A 16,553-nucleotide genomic window follows, 5' to 3' on the forward strand; every position below is an offset into this window, starting at 1 on the left:
AAATTAAAATCTGAAAGTAATATTTGCCACTCACTGGGCAGTGCAATTTAACCCAAAGCCCTGTGACAGAAGTCGGGAATGGCAACAGTACCTAGACTTGGAAAAAAACCTGATACATTGCAGAGTGTCCTTGAGAGAAATACAGAACTTTAAACATTTGATTTTAAATTCTACGAACTAGACAATTGAAAAATGTTCCATAAACATATAAACAACTCTAAATCACCCTGAATTAGAATGCTCAGAGAGACAGCTGCATATGCTGTGTACATTTTTGACAGGGAAAGCATTGAAAATGGTAATGAGATGTATAACTAACAGAATGAAGGAGATCATTCTTTTTTACCAGTGACAACCACAGGTTTGAGGCCACAGACTTGCAATACATCCCATCTTCTCTGTAGTCATCAGCATACAATTTTGAAATATATCATGCAAAGCACTCACCGAATTGGATTCATGTCAGGCCTGCTTGGTTTTGAGATTGCTTTTACAAATTTCTCTGCCATTTGAATCCTAAAAGAAACAAAAGAATAAGTTACAACAAAAATACCTTAAATAGCATGCACCAGCCTCCATCGTCTTTAAGTATTTCACTGTTAAATGACTCAACATTTTCCTCACCACGAATAATGAGTTGGATTTCCATTATTTGTTCCTTTTTTTTTATGTTTTCAAAAACCTTTATTTACTGCTTCAACACGGTCATGGTACACTTATAACATAAAATCAGAGCATTTTACACATCTGGCGCGTCCCAAAGCACAATAGACATATGAGCATTCCAACACGATAGTAACAAGTAACCTGTATAGCACGGCCGACATGATGGGAATGAAAGAAAATCACTGGAGATAGTGAGAGCCCTGTGAGGAAAAAGACAGTCCCGGTCAGAAGGGGGAAATGTTCCAGGAGGGGGGCAGTCACTTACCAGCACCGGCGGCCGCCGCGGGTGGAGTGCCGGTGGGGAGCGCGGGAGAGCCAGCTCTGCTCGACTGGGGTCGGGAGTGGAGGTATGTCACAAGGGGCCCCCATTTGTCGGGTGGACGTGACCTTGCAGGCATCAGGTCCCAGAACTCGGATAAAAGGGTCTGACATCTTGAAGCGTCTACAAGCCAATGGGTGAACTTGGGCGCCGGTCTGCGACCCCAACACATAGCCACCCTACGCCTCGTGAGGACTAGTAACATTGCAGTCAATAGGCGAGCGGCGTCTGGACAAAACTTAAAGCCCAACAGGCACAACGGAGGGTCGGGGACAACCCGATCGGAGGTTATCTCAGAGATGGCGGCACAGACCTCCAGCCAGAAGGCCGACACCCTGGGGCACTGTAGGAGAGTAGGGTCTGCTTTCTATGTTCACCCCACTTTTTGCTTTTGCTTCACTGGTTTTGACTTAGATGTGGCTGTGGGCCTGCTAATCAGACCCACAGCCCAGCTGTTCTCTCTCTAAATTCACACTATGTACTTTAGGTACATAACCCAATTGGTAAGGATCACCTTGTTGGGCCCTGTACAGTGTACCTTAGGTACCCAGGGCATAGGTGTACCCTAGGCCTACCAGGGGCTGCAGCATGTATTATGCCACCCCTGGCTGGCCTCCATCATGACACAACTGGCTGATCACTCAGCTGGGGCAAGGCCGTGTAATCACCCCTTGCTTAGGTGTAGTATTCCTATACCTACCTTATATATAGACACATGGGTAACCTATCAGTCACTCCTATGGCAGGCCTTAACAATCCTGAAGGCAGAGTGCTAGGTAACATGTGAGATGGGGCTCTAGCATGAGCTGAGCCTGTCTGCAGCTTTCGGAACCATGTCCTTATAGCTGTTCTATGATATCGCCTACCATATACTCTTAAAGTACCTTATAATCTTAAACGGTTATGGTAACTATGGTTTAGCTTTATCAAAACATGTCGTGTAAAGTGTCTAACACTTTGGAATACTACCCCCACACCATTTCTGGCAATGAGGATAGCATTCCTCCCTTCTAGAGGGAGAAGACATGTTGAAGACCTACCACCCGGTTAAAGTTAACCAGAGCCCCAGCATCACAAAATGGATGCTGCTGCCACGGACACAAGTCTGACCTCCTGCTGCTGGGAGTCCTTCCAGCGAGGGAAGCTTGGACAATAGGTTTCCTGCCTTGGGAAGTGCTAGCACCACCCTAGACAGGCCTTAGTGTATTGGGGCAGGGAGGGATGAATGAAACGAGACACTGCCTGGGGCACACAAGGTGTCCCATGCATAGTCCAGTTCAAACTGGTGCTGGGGCACTCCAGCCCCAGTCCTGGCGCGAAACTGGACAAAGGGAAGGGGGTGTAACCACCCCCCTCCCTGGTCCCACCCATAGGAGGGACCTAGCAGGTAACCCAGCCCCCCAGATTAGTATAAGAGTGCGAGCTGAGTCCCTAGGACTTTGGATTATCCTGATAACTGAAACTTGAACAGAAACTCTGGACCTTCGACATTCGACTACGGAAGAAGACTGAAGAATGTCCCTTGTGGCCAAGGAGTGGCCACCCTGTGCAAACAGGCACCATCAAGCGACCTGCCGTTTGCTTTGCCCGAAGTTCTACGAGGAACCGACTGCGGAGCCCGACCAGCGCCTTGACTTCCAGACTTCTCCGACCCTGATCCACAGCAAAGCTGAGATCCGTGGAGGCGACGAGAGACGTGGGACCAGCTACCTGGGAAAATTGGCTACTTGCTTCCAGCGCAGCTTCTGGGGCATCCTCGAAGTTGTGCTCTGGGGATTGAGAAGCCTCAACCCCGAGCACCATCTGCACCGAAGATCAGCCCTCCACACTCCACGAGTTCTGCGTGGGGCCCTTCTGCATTTTCCTGCTCGACGCGTCTGTCCGGTTGCTTGCCCGTTGGCTAGTAGCCTTTGTGACGACGAACCTTTGACTTTCCACCGCTGGTTTGGCTCCTCCAGACTGGCCCTTGCTTCCCTGTGAAAGAGAAGCACCTCAGGCCTTCCTGGTCTGCAACAGAAGCGAATCCTTCATTCTGCGTGGGTTGCGCTTGCCAAGGCTTGTTGTGTCCCAACTCGACATCGACGCCGCCGACAGCAAGAGCCCTCGTGGGACAGCTCGCCTCCTGGTTCTGGTCATCCTCGACGCCTCATGGTACCCGTGGCTGTGCGACAAGCTTCACCTCTTCACCTGCATCTTCACGACATCGCCTGGTTCCTTCCTGGTTCCTTCCCGGCTCCTGGCTGGTGACCTAAACTCTGTCCCCTCTGCTTGCAGGTATCTTCCTTCCTGATTCCATCCTTGGAATCCACCGGACACTCTTCACTGACTGCCTGCCAGCATCTTTTCTTCAGGCATCCATAGGAGTCGACGACGAAACCCGACGCAAGTTCACACCTATGCACCCGCAGCCCGTGGGCTAGGTAACTTGAGTACTCCGGTGCTCACAAGGGTATTGACTATCCTAGTGTCTAGTTTCCAAGTCTCTAACTCCTAGTTCCTTCCGAAGTGTCCTAAAACTCTTAATTTCTAAATACTACTATTTCTATCGACTTTAACGCATTACGCGTGAGTGTTTCCACTCTGCACCTGAATCCCGTGGGCCTCTCACTGCCTAACAACTGATAGGATAGTGTAGCCCCAGCGATTCCCTAGGCCTAGGCCTAACCTGTGTTCGTGACAGTGGTTCTTATACCACTTACTTAGTATATGGTTTGCGTGGCTCCTAGGGCCTAACTGTATTACTTACCTGTGTGACTTATGTATGCTTAAATAAGACTGTTTTGTACTTACCTCGAATCCCATAAAGAGTGCTGAGGGTATTTTGACTAGAATAAATACATTCTATTTTTATAATATATCTGTTGTGGTGTCCTTTCATTTGGTATTCAAGGGATTGCAAATGGTATATCAGCCTGCTTCACATGCCATACAGAGTTTAGCCTAAGACTGCTCTTGTCCATGCTACCACTAGGATAGCTGGTCTATAAGGTTGACTTTACAACCAATCACCATAAGGGTTGTTTGGACTGATACAAGGTGTACACTAGCACTAGTGACATCATATATCAGCCCAACTTCTCACAGGCACAACTAAGCAAGATGCGTGAAGTCCACAGCAGGGGTAGAGCAGCGCATACAATTGTCATTATGTATGAGTCCCGCTTTGTGCAACTGGACGGGGGGAGCGATATAGCCTGTGTAAGTATTTGAAATATATAAGATGGAGACGATAGTTAGGAGACAGTTTCTTAGTCTGGTTACAGCAGTAAAGCCAGTCAGCTTGGGGAATGTCCACACCTAGTTCCGCGCCCCATGCCACCCATGCACGCTCGGTAGATATGGAGGAGGTCGACAGCGTGAGGGCGTATAGTTTAGTTACCAGCTTTCGGGGAGTGGGGAATGTGTATATAAAGTCAAGAGTGAGCAGCGAGGGCGGAGGTTGGGGAAACGTTGGTTGAAGATAGCTAGGAGCTGATAAAAAAGCAAAGTATCCATCAGACCAGAGGAGGCAGGGAGAGGATAAAACGTATCCCCGGGGTAAAGATCTGCCAATGTCGTCAGACCCAGGCGGGTGGCATGTTTAGACATGCCAGTTGGTTGCAAAGGAGGAAAGGCAGGATGACGAACAATCGGCATGTGGTTAGCCGAAAGAGTGGGAACGTTGGAAAGACGGCACAGCCCCAACCAGGCCCAGCGCAGGGTCTCGGCCGTGTCAACCTCACCCCGTGGGCGACTAGCCGGCGTGAACAAGGCGGTAGGCAGAGGCCAGGGGGTCACAAGGTCGGCTTCAACAGCAACGTGCAGCTGATATGGAGCGGGGTGAGCCCAGAAATGTAAGAAACTAGCGGTGTAGAGTTGCGAGTAATAGTCCGTAAAACGGGCCTTGGTTTCCTCTGGGGAGGTGGTCCTGGAGGGGCCGCCATCCCTAAGAGCTGTGATATACGATGCTGCACGAGGGGGGCGTAAGAGGTTAGCCAGGGTCTTCCCCAGCCGGTCGCCCTCTCCGAAGCGACGCGTCCGGGCCTCCCTGCCAATGAAGGAGAGTTCCCTGTTGGCCTCCTGGGCGAATTCAGTATGTCTGACACGTAAAATCGCGAGGGTCTCCGGCCGAGGGTGTGCCTCATGCTCTGCGTCGAGAGTCTTAATTTCGGATTCCAATTTGTCCAACGAGGAGCGAATGGAGCGAAGGACCCCAGCTTGTTTCGAGATACATTCACCACGTATCACTGTCTTAAAACCTTCCCAAATGGTAGATGCGGAGTCCACGGAGCCGACATTTGGGTCGAAGTAGTTGGTAATCGCTGTTTGGATCTCGTCACAGAAAATGGCATCTCGGAGGGCGTTCGGGAGGAGCCGCCATGTGAAAGCACGCCGTGGGGAGTCAAGAAAGCAGAGGAATAGCTGGACTGGCGCATGATCGGAAAAGGCACGTGCCAGATGAGTCGTGGAGGAAAGCCATGTGAGGACGTCAGAAGAGGCAACCCAGAGTTCAATACGGGACCAGCAGCCATGAGAACCAGTAACGCAAGTACCCTCGTGGGCCTCGGGCTGGAAGTGACGCCAGACATTGTGCAGCGAGTTGTCAGTGAGTATGGACTGTAATAGAGCGGCGGTGGGAAGAGTGGGGGCCAGAGCGGTCCACAGCTGCAGAAAGCGTAACATTAATATCACCCCCCCCCAAAGAATGGCAGACGGTCCCAGAGAAGAAATCAGATGTCAGATATGAGAGAAGAAGTCAGGGTCGTCCGAATTAGGTCCGTACCCAGCAGCAACCGTCGTGGGTTGGGAGAATAGGGTGTCGTGCAAAATAACATAACGTCCTTCAGGGTCTGTGAGTGCCTGAGTGGTGTACCACGGGAGCCCTCTTCTGATCAAAATGGACACACCCATGGAATAGGCGGAATAAAAAGAGGAATGCGTTTTGCCCCAGTAACGCGACTGTAGTCTGGAGGAGGTTGCAGGTAGCAGATGAGTTTATTGCAGAAGGCAGATGTCGACCTTGTGTCGGTGAAGGTGTGAGTGGATGAGCCTGGCTTTACGGTGATCGTTGAGACCACGAATATTCCAGGTCCAACAGATGGTGTCAGTCATGGTGTTGGAAGCTGGTAGGAAGAGTGTAATGCAGTGCGAGGGACCTGGGAGCGGCACAAGCCAACCTGTGTGCCCGGGCGGGCCGAGCCTGATAGAAAGAGGAGCTGGGCAGGCAAGTGAAATGCATACTGGAACCACCACCGATCTGCGGCCGTGGACAAGCAGATCAAGGGAACTTGCACCAGGTAGCGGACAGCACTGTGGGGGGGGCACTAACATACGTCAGGGTGAAGAGGATGCCGTGTACCGTCAGACTGTCCCAGAAGGGCTCAGTGGTGTGAGATGGATACTAGCAGTAATAGGAAAAGGCGAGAACAGAAACATGCAAAACACTGTAAAGCAATAAAAAAAAACAAGAGAACCCCCACTCCCACCCAACACAACCCCCCAAACAAAGTGCAATCCGAAACCCCGTGTCTGGTCGAGCAACAACAGAGCGAGTGCAGTTGGGACTTTCTCCAGAAACCACCCCCCACCCTGCCAACCCACCCCCCAACCCAAAAAACATTACCAGAAAGGCCACCAACCCACCACCCACACCAACCCCCCAATCAGGCTGAGGTCCCACCCCTACCCGCCCCAGGAACCCACAACTTGGAAAAAAGGAGGCAACATTAGGAAAGGGAATTATCCTGTGAGGGCATGGCAGAGCTCGGCGTACTCCCCTGCAGAGAAGCAGGGTGGCCAAGCTGAAATAACGACAGACCACATTTGTGAAAGAACATGCTAGAAAGTCACCGCTCTATTCAGTCATGTCGCTGAGGCGATCGGAGGTGACGGGCTGAGAGCCAGATGGCGATGAACGGGCCGACTTGTCAAGCTTCTTAGCAAATGCGAGGGCGTCTTTAGGATCAGGGAATACAAACGTTTTTGCGCCCTGCAGGACTCTCAGCTTAGCCAGCTAGACCAGTGAATCGGAGACCTCGTGTTTCTGTAGGATCTGCTTTGCAGGGAGGAATTCACGACGGGCAGCCTGGACAGTGGGGGTATAGTCCGGGTAAAATGACAGAGAATTTCCTTGGTGGTTGATTTTTCCCAAGTCGCGAGCGGCCCGAAGAATGGTGTCCCGGTCTCTAAAATTTAGGATTTTTGCAATAATAGGACGAGGGGGCAATCCGGGGACAAGGGAGCGGAGTGCGTGTTCGATGATGAAAATTGTGGAGAGAACGGCACTGAAGAGTTCTTTGACTAATTGCTCCACAAAGTCCTCCATGCTGGAAATATTGGTGGACTCCGGCACGCCCGTTATACGGAGGTTCCTCCGATGAGAGCGCGCCTCTAAGTCCTCATTTTTGTTCCGGATGACCTCCAGGATTTTATCCATCTGCAGCAGTTTCCGATGGTCCTGGGTGGCGGAATCCTCGATGTCAGAGACCTTGGACTCGATGTGGAGGCGGCGAGTGTCGTGAGAGTTCACACGGGCCTTTACCGAGTCCAGACGAGCAGAGAGTTGGTCCAGTTGGCCCGCGTTTCCAGTGACCGTCGATTTTACATCGAGCATGATGGCCTTCAGGTCGTCGTCACGGGCCGGAGGCACATCCATGGTGGTCGCACTATCACCACCATCTGGACCAGCACCATCCTGGTGAGTCGTTCTGCGCTGGTCAAAGACAATTTTGGGCTACTTAGGGTCCGTCCTCCCCATGATGATCAATCCAGTCCGCAGGGGAAGAGGCTGTCAAGGGAGCCAGCGGCCAAGGGCGCGGCGGGCGGACCACCACCCCACAGCAGGTGTAGTTAGCCGAGGAAGAACTGCTGGAAGGCCGCTACTGGGGAGCAGCCGCGTCAGGCCCCCACCAACAATGAGTGCCGGGATGGCAGAGAAGAGGCGGGGCTTACAGAGTGCAATATGAAGACAGCACAGCCAGGAAAAGCCGGAGTAGCGCTCAACTGGGTCCAAAGGCGAAAACGGGAAGACTCCCTAAAGGACCAGGTGAACTTCAGGCGCAGGGCCCACCCAGCTGGAGCAGCAACGGCGGGGCAGAGCCGGAGGTCAGGGAGGGAGAGCAGTGCGTGAGAAGGCCCACTCAGACGAGGCACCCGAGAAGTGGAAGACAAACGGGTGCCTTGGAGAAGGGCCGCAGATGCAGACACCCAAGGTGCAGGACAGTCGTCTAGGCGCCGCGAGGCAGCCGGCCCCCGCAGAAACCCCACGGGTCCCCAGGCTGAAGCAAGACCGGCCAGTGTAGAGGCGCAGGCTCCAGGTCAGAGGACGGTGGGATGTAAGGACCAGGGCCGGCGCGGCCCAGCAGCAGAGGTAGCACCAGGAGCTGACGGTAGAGGGAGAGCAGCAGAGGTAGAGCGGGCAAAGCTGGTAGGCCTCATGCCCAGCCCCAAGCCAGGGACAGGCATGCAGGGCCGAGAACAGCGCCGAACCACAGACACGGTGCTCCGAAGTAGAGTGAGAGGCAGTCCTCAGTCCCCCGGCGGCAGCCAGAGCACAGGTACAAGGAGCAGCGGAGTCCGGGCACGTCTGGCCGTGGAGGGCAGAGGTCAGGGTGGAGACGCTGGCCGGACCCAAGTCAGCAGGGAGGCACAACCCAGCGGGTAGGAGGCCAGGAGAGGCCAGGAGCGCGCGCCAGTCTGGGACCACAGCAGCGGGGAGATGCGGGGGGGCCTCACCAGTGGGGTGACGCGGGGGCACGCCGCTACCGACACCGGGCCCCGCCAGCCGCCAGAGAATGTGGTGAGAGGGGAGAGAAGTGGGCGCCCAGGTCGCAGGGGCCCGGGCCAGACGGTGCAGTTTACGGGCCCCCAACCCGCCCAGAGAAGGTCGCGGCGGCTGCGCGACTCTCGGACTAAGCAGTGTGGAGATCGCAAGGAGGAGCACCCAGGGCAAAGCTCAGCAGCAGAGGAAGGAGGGCCGATCCAGGGTGGCCTCGAGGCGTGGACCCAGCGCAGCAGTCGGGCGGTGGAACTCGGCTCCAAGTCGTCGTCGGGAGGCGAGAGCAGGATCAATCTACGCCTCAGGTGGTGCCCAGTAGTCTGCAGGATGATGTTGGATTGTTAGCTTGGCCGGCAGAGCCCACTTAGAGTGCGGCCATCTTGCAGCTGGCCAAGCTATGCCCCCCATTATTTGTTCCTTTTCTTCATTCATTCAAAGATGTTTAACTAGTAAAGAGTGGGGATTCAGACTGGATCATATACATAGTTAGATGAACGGGAAGGGGGCCACGACATTTTCATGCAATGTGCACCTATGACAAGTACATAATAATCCTATCACCATTTTTATCTATGTATTGGAACTCCTGGAAGATAAGCTGCTGACCAGAAGTAGTTGTTGCTTAACATCCACACCCACAATTCGACGACAAGCTTGTATAAATGGGAAAACATGTTGGTACCAATCCTTAGATAATGTGAACTCATCTTCAGCTGCATCAATAGTAGAAAAGTGTCTTTAATTCTGAAATGTTATAGGCAGACATCCGTCTTCTATAGCGTGAAGAAGCCTTCCTGCATATATGCACTATAGAAAACGATTAAGCTTCAATACATTTTTATTATAAAGACGTTTGCTTAAATTGAACCGCCAATAAACAACTCATTTTCCAACTGCAATACAAGAAATGTGATTTACTGTAACACATGTAAACTGTTATCTACACACTATATAGGGCAGACCACACAAGAAGTGACAAAAATTCATTTAACACAGATCTGGGATTACACGTGGAACATTATGAGCTCCATTAGATTCTCACTATATAGATCTGTCCGGTTAAGATGGCGAAGGCGCAGTAATCATGCTCCTGGACCTTCTTCAAATCTGTAACCATCGGATCTGCTGTGGACTGTTTATCCCCACTAAGATGTCAGCCTAAATAATACCTGAGCACTACAGAGTAAATCCAGTACCCAATGCTGTGAATCCCTTGAGTGGCCCCTGGTAGCCCAACTCTGGAGAGGCACCCTTCCCCGGCCAAGCGATGAGACCGCTGCATGAGAACTGTGAGGAAATGGGGTGTATTATATGGTGTAGTTGTGAAGCCTCACTGGGTAATACACTTATCAACCCCTTTAGGACCCTTAGGTTTCGTCTGTCAAACCCTCAGCTCAACCCTAGGTAGCAGTGGCACTGAGCAGCAAGGCTTACACAGAGGAACAGGTGTAAAGCATTTAGATAGCACCAAAACAACTGAAGAAGAAACCGACACGACACAAGAAATCAGACAACAATTTATAAAAATAGATCGTATTTTTATGAGAATTTAGACACTGGAACGAAAAAGATCCACTAGAGGGTTCCGGGATATGGATTTTACAAGTAATAAAAATCAAGGCATTTTTCACTCAACCACGTTGAACAAGCGTTGGCAAATTCAACAAGTTTGACACTTAGAATGTTTTTCAAGGAAAACTTGGTTAAGTGTCAATGTGGTAGGTTAGAAGTACTTGGGGTACCCAACTCTGGCAGGGAGCTAGTCAGAGGGACCAGCAAGTTCCTTAGGAACAGTTACCTCCACAAAAGAAGCAGTCCTTCAGCAGCTCCAGGTACTTTATCCGAGTTGCAATGGATTCCTATAGAGCGGTCCTAATGCAAGGGATGAAGGATGCTGAAGATGCTCTAAGGATGCTGTGGATGTGTCGCGGTCGACGAGGGTCTTCCTGCAAGTATGCCTTCGTACATGAAGATGGTGAGGGTGTCTTAGTTGCAGGGTCGACATCACACGAAGTCTTCTCTAGTCTGGCCGAAGTGGACTACCAGACGCTCGGTGCTGGGATCACAGGCCAATCCTTCATGGGTCGATAACTCACCTTCTGGATGTCCCAGCAATGCTCCTATAGATGACCCGCCCCTACCCCTAATAGCAAGGGAAAGCGGGCCGGGAAAGAAGACTGTCCGATCCAGAGAGCTCCGAACAAGATATACTGAGTGACCCCACCTATCTGCAATGCACCGTGGAGAAAGACAAAGGCTCTGCAACACAAGCCCAGACCAAGATACAAGTTCACCACTGCTCCTACAGGAGGAACTGGGCCACAAGACACTACTCTCCAGGCCCCATGAACTATGGTACTTGCTAACCTTTAAACTATACTAAATGCCATTCAGGCGTCCCGTGAAGCTGTTGAAACTAAAATCGGCAATGTCAGGGTGGATGTATCGCTTCTGCACCAAGATCTCTGCAATGTCGCCCACAGTGTTACCAAAGCCTAAGACAGAATGTACACTGTTGAAGACTATATCACCTCCCTCAAGAACAAAGTGCTAAAATTGCTATTGCAAACTGCCTCGCTTGACTGAAGAGCTGAAGATGCAGAAAACTGGTCGCGATGAAACCACCTAAGATTTATTGATCTTGCGGAGAGCATAGAAGCACCTGATGTAACAAACTTTCTGCAAACATGGTTATCTAAGTGGGTGCCAGAAGGTAGCCTCTCCCAGCTGTTTGTCACTAAACAAGCCCACCGATCCTTTAACCAACTCAACCCACGATCAGCCCACCGCCCCCCACCCCATGCCCAATGATTGCACAAATCAATTATCGTGACAGGAATGCCATCTTTCAAGAAGGGCCCTCTAATGCCTCAATTAACCAGAGTTATGATCTTTCCAGACTATACCCAGGAGACCAAAAAGAAGTGTTGTTACCTTGACAAATTCAAACAGAAACTCAGAACTTGAAATATATGCCTATTTTTCCAGCACAACTCAAGTTTCTCCATGAAGGCCACTCCCACTTCTTCGACACTCCTGAGGCGGCATGGGGACTTGGCGACCGAAAAACCAATCGGAAGGCGCACAACTGAATAACTGCTCAGACTCTCTTTGAAACCATGCACCTCCCTGTATCCCTCCACCATGCAACATAGACAAACTAAATTCTGGAGGACACCCAGACTAGACAATTGCCCTAAAGGCCAAAAACGAACAACTGGACAGCAACGAGAGACTCAACCATCCACCCACCAGAGAAGTCGCGACTCAAGAAGGGGCTGTAAGAAACTAGCTCTATATATACTACACCAAAATGAGGTATAGTGTGTATAGAGTCCAAGTGTCCCCAGAGGTATGCAGAGGTTAAAGTTAGATAGAACCGTACTCTCTTTTTGTGGTAGAGTGGTCGAGCAGTAAGGCAGTATCAGAGGACAGTGTTAAGCATTTGATGTACACACCTAGTCAGCAAATTAATTCACACACTCATGAACTGAACTCTAGGCCAATTGTTTTTGTATAACAATATACGGTTGTTTATTTTTAGAACCAAGCAAGCCTGGCACAGGTAAGCATTGAATACGTTTCAGTAATAAGTTACTAGATATAGAACAGTTTGAAAATGCAATAGAAATTGTACTTTGTTTGATTTACGGGGAGCAGTAGCATGCAACACTTAGTAAAAGCAGTACATTGAAATGAATAGGCTTTTTCAGTAAATTGCAGGCAAGTTACTTTTCACGTTACCTTTCTAACTCAGTGCTGGATACCTAGATTCAGCACTGGGACATTTCCTGCCAACAGGTAAGTAAACACGTTTTGGTTATTTGTGCAATTTTTAAAGAATATTTTTAGATTTCAAAACTTCACACTTAAAAACTTTTTGGAGAAAAAGTGTCAATGTTATCCTATGGAGGCAAAGCAGGTTAACAGTTCTCAGGTAAGTAATCGACTGTGGGAGTTAAGGTTCTGGGGTTAGACTCAGGGGTCCCCCACTCTTAGTGATGCGCTGTTGTTGCACCCTCAGCGGCACTATGGCGGCAGGGTGCAAAGTGTTGAGGCCCAATGTTATCCAATGGGGGATAAGGGGCCTCCGATTGGTTGCTGCTGGCAAGCAGGCCACTGGGTTGTGGGAGCAAAGCTCCTAGGGTTAAGGTCAGGATAAATGGGGAAACAAAGTAGCACAAAAGGGGCACCCTTAGCAGCACTGGGGCGGCTGGGTGCAGAGTGCTGTTTTGACGTCGGGCGCCCTTTTGTTTTCTATGGAGAACCTCCGGTTTGCAAAAGCACTGCAGGCAGGAGAGGGAGGACTTCTGGGTGCGACCACCACTTGAAGAAGTAAGTTAAGGGTTGGTTAGGCATCGTCGGTTTGGGCACACAAGGCCGTGGGGCGTCGGGTGCAGGGGTGCCTTTTGAGGTCGGATCTTCTTATCAGCTCTTGGTCGCGTTAGGGGGGGGGGGCCTTCTGGATTTAGGCTGCGGGCGTCGGCTGGATGCCTGAGGCAGGTCAGGGGTCGCAGGATCTCGGATCGGGTCAGGATCGCAGGGGTGGCCTCCTCGTGGTGTTTTACCACTCTAGCTCGGGCCGGGTTCGGCGGGTGCAGAGTGGGCTGGATTCGCAGTGTCCTGCCAGAGCCAGAAGCTGTAGTTTGAACAAGTTCGGTGTTCACTGGAAATTAAGTCTTTGAAGTGAAGGCAGGCAGGTCCTCTGGGGTTTTTGAGGTTGCTGGCTGCAGGACACGCTGGGATTTCGCAGGAGCAGGTTCGAGGGGAGACAGGCCTGTAGGGGTGGGGCCAAGTCAGTGGGCGTCGTCCTCTTGTTAGCTCTGTACGGCTCTTCGGTCCTTCTTCTTATCTTCTTTTCTTGTTGTTTCTGGATCTGAGGGAGCAAGGTTCAGGGTGCCCCCTAAATACTAAATTTAGGGGCGTTACAGGTAGGTAAAGAGCAAGGACCAATGGGTCCCTTCCCTGGGGTGGGTACACCCCCTATTCTGCCACACTCCTGAAGTTGGCTGGTCCCCCCATCCTCCATTTACCAGGGGCTGACATGTGGCCAGAGATGCCAATTGGGTTTTAGGCTTCATGCAGTTTTTAGGGAAGGAACATAGGCCCTGGGTACCTGATTAGCAGCAGCCCAGGGCACACTCAGTCAAAGAACATCACCAATTCAGCAAAAAGTGGAGCATACCATGCAAGAAAAGGGAACTTTCTCAAAGGGGCCATCCGATGGAACCCACGACTACGGCAGCAGCATGTTTAGAATATTCGTACACACAAGAAGGTCCACACCTAAGATATTGCTTACATTCTTCCTTTCCTGTTTCTTATAGTTCTCATTCCGGGGAGTTAGGGGTGACAGATGCTTTGGGAGGAGGAAGTATGGAGGGGGAAGGTTGTTGGGGGGTTGGGTTGTTTATTAAGTTTTTGTATTTTTGTTGCTTTATGTTACTCCTACACATGGGGGGAGACATCCCTCACACCACACAAAGGAACTTATGTCAACTTACCAGCTCCCCGAACTACCCAGCTCCCCTACCACAGCTGTCCCCCACAGGAGCAAAACCAATCCACCTTCTATTAACAGCTTCACAGCGACCCATAGAGTCATGACATGGAATGTAAATGGGCTCCAGGACCGCATAAGAAGGACTGCTGTGCTCCACTATGCCAAACACTTTCTCCAATCAGTACTCCTAGTGCAGGTGACCCACCTGTTGGGCTCCAATTGCCTCTTCCTGAAAAGGCTCAGGTATGATAGGGTCTTCCACCCTGGCTTTACAAGGGGCTCCAGAGAGGTCGCCATATTGCTACACAAATCCTTTCCTTTCCCTGTCCTGAACACTGTCACCGACCCCCTGGGAGATACGTAGGGTTGGAGGGTCTCCAGAAAGGGAACCACTACAACATTCTACACGTATATATCCCTCCTCAACTAACGTCTTAAACCAATTCAGCGCTCAATGAAAAGCTCACAAACTACCCTGCAGGCAAGCCCATCATTGGGGAAAGGGGGGGGCGTTAATGCCCTGCTTATCCCTGACATAGCAGCATACGGCACCCCAACAGCACATAGTCTGACTGAGGTTAAACAACTGAAGAGCTGGATGGACTCCATGGGACTCGATGGTGTATGGTGGATCTGGCACCCCAGAGACAGGCTATAGATCCACTCCTCAGCAGCGCATGGCACATGCTCACAAATTAACCAGCTCCTGCAAATGATGTCCTGCGCATCAGCCGAGTGGAGATTCTCCCCAGGGATATCGCCGATCATTCTCCGGTCATGGCCCAATTCGGGACAATCAGGATGGCCAATGCACAGATCTCCTGACCCCTGAGTTACAGCTCTACTTCAATTCTAATATGGGGACTGTGGCATCCGCAGGTACACTATGGGGGGGTCGGTAAGACAATAATCCGTGGAATGGCCAAAAGTTGTGTACGACGGATGGAGAGGGGCCACCAGTGGGAGAGGACAGTCTTGGATGTCTGTAACCCCTCACTAGAATGACCAATTTCTCAAACTTAAACCGAGAGACTGCAGCTGAATCTTGAAGGAGCTGAAGCCAATCTCAAGCAAACAGCTATGGAGGAAGCACGTCAATGTTGCAGAGAGCCTCCAAGCACAAAATATATGAACACGGGGGACAAACCCGGCAAACTGCTCTACTGGCTTGCCACCAGAGATACTGCTACCAGAATAATCCCTGAAATACTTGATCTAACATGTTCCATCAGATGCAACTCAAACAAGCTAGCATTGGCATTCATCGATTATTATAGTAGATTAGATGCATGCCATCCCCGACCACCTTACGAACAGCATCGCCCTGTTTGGACAGCCATACCACTCTCAGGCACATAGTTGATGGATCAAGTTGCACTAAATGAACGCATTTCAGTAGAAGAAATCCAAAAGACGATATCAGGAATCAAAACAGGAAAACACCCGGAATTGAGGGCTAACCCCTAAAATACTACCGAACATTTTCGCAATATCCTCTCCCCTCACCTCACCTCCGTGGCTTATACCTGGAGGCTGCTCAAAAAGAACACTACAACCCATAACTAGACATAGCCACCATAGTAGTCCACCTTAGGGCTACTGAAGATGGGACTTGGTTGAAGCATATACGGATATATCCATCTGCTGTACTCACAGCCACAAGCCCAGGTGTTAGCCAATGCATACCCTCTGAACTCTTCCCCATTCCAAGAAGGCAACTAACAGAGTTACCCCCTCTCCCCACTTCTCTCCGCTCTAACCATAGGACCCCTAGCCAGGATAGTCAGGTGCAACACCCAGATGCAGGGATGGAGACGGGAGAGTTTCACAGAGGAGAAAATCACGCTACATGTGAACAACGTCCACTATACTTGGCAAATCCCCATCTCACATGACCGCATAGTCTCAGACTCTTTAAACTTTAAGAAGAGGACTCTGGACTCCGAATAAACAAGGGCAAATCGTTATTAGTCCCGATACAAGGAGACAGCAAGGGCACGCAGTGGCACTTGTCAATACCAATAAGACGTATTAGCTTAAATACCTAGGAATACAGATTTCCCACAAGCCTGAACTAACATGGAACCTTAACATGACACCTCTCATAACCAATATAAAATCCTACCTTTTCACAATGGATGACCCTGCCATTTATTACAATGGGTAGGGGGGCCCTCTTTAAAATGATGATACGCCATCAAAATATATACACCCCTCAACATTTCCTGCAGTGGATCCCCAATCCATAGTCCAGAGACCTCACATCATCGATTCGCACCTTTCTGTGGCCAAAACGCCCACCAAGCATT

The 16,553-nt window shown here is 50.7% G+C and overlaps 1 protein-coding gene across 3 annotated transcripts in view; it reads right to left on the reverse strand.

The window, feature by feature from the left end:
- LOC146813789 (cap-specific mRNA (nucleoside-2'-O-)-methyltransferase 1-like) overlaps window positions 1-16,553 on the reverse strand; it is a 944,292-nt gene that overhangs the window by 223,374 nt on the left and 704,365 nt on the right. For all 3 annotated transcript variants that reach the window (XM_085610252.1, XM_085610251.1, XM_085610253.1), the window contains one exon: window positions 448-516. In XM_085610252.1, coding sequence (XP_085466378.1) covers window positions 448-516 — 69 coding nt within the window. The remainder of the gene's footprint in view (window positions 1-447; window positions 517-16,553) is intronic.

The sequence above is a fragment of the Triturus cristatus genome, chromosome 6 (assembly GCF_964204655.1).
Source record: "Triturus cristatus chromosome 6, aTriCri1.1, whole genome shotgun sequence".
NCBI classification, from domain to species: domain Eukaryota; kingdom Metazoa; phylum Chordata; class Amphibia; order Caudata; family Salamandridae; genus Triturus; species Triturus cristatus.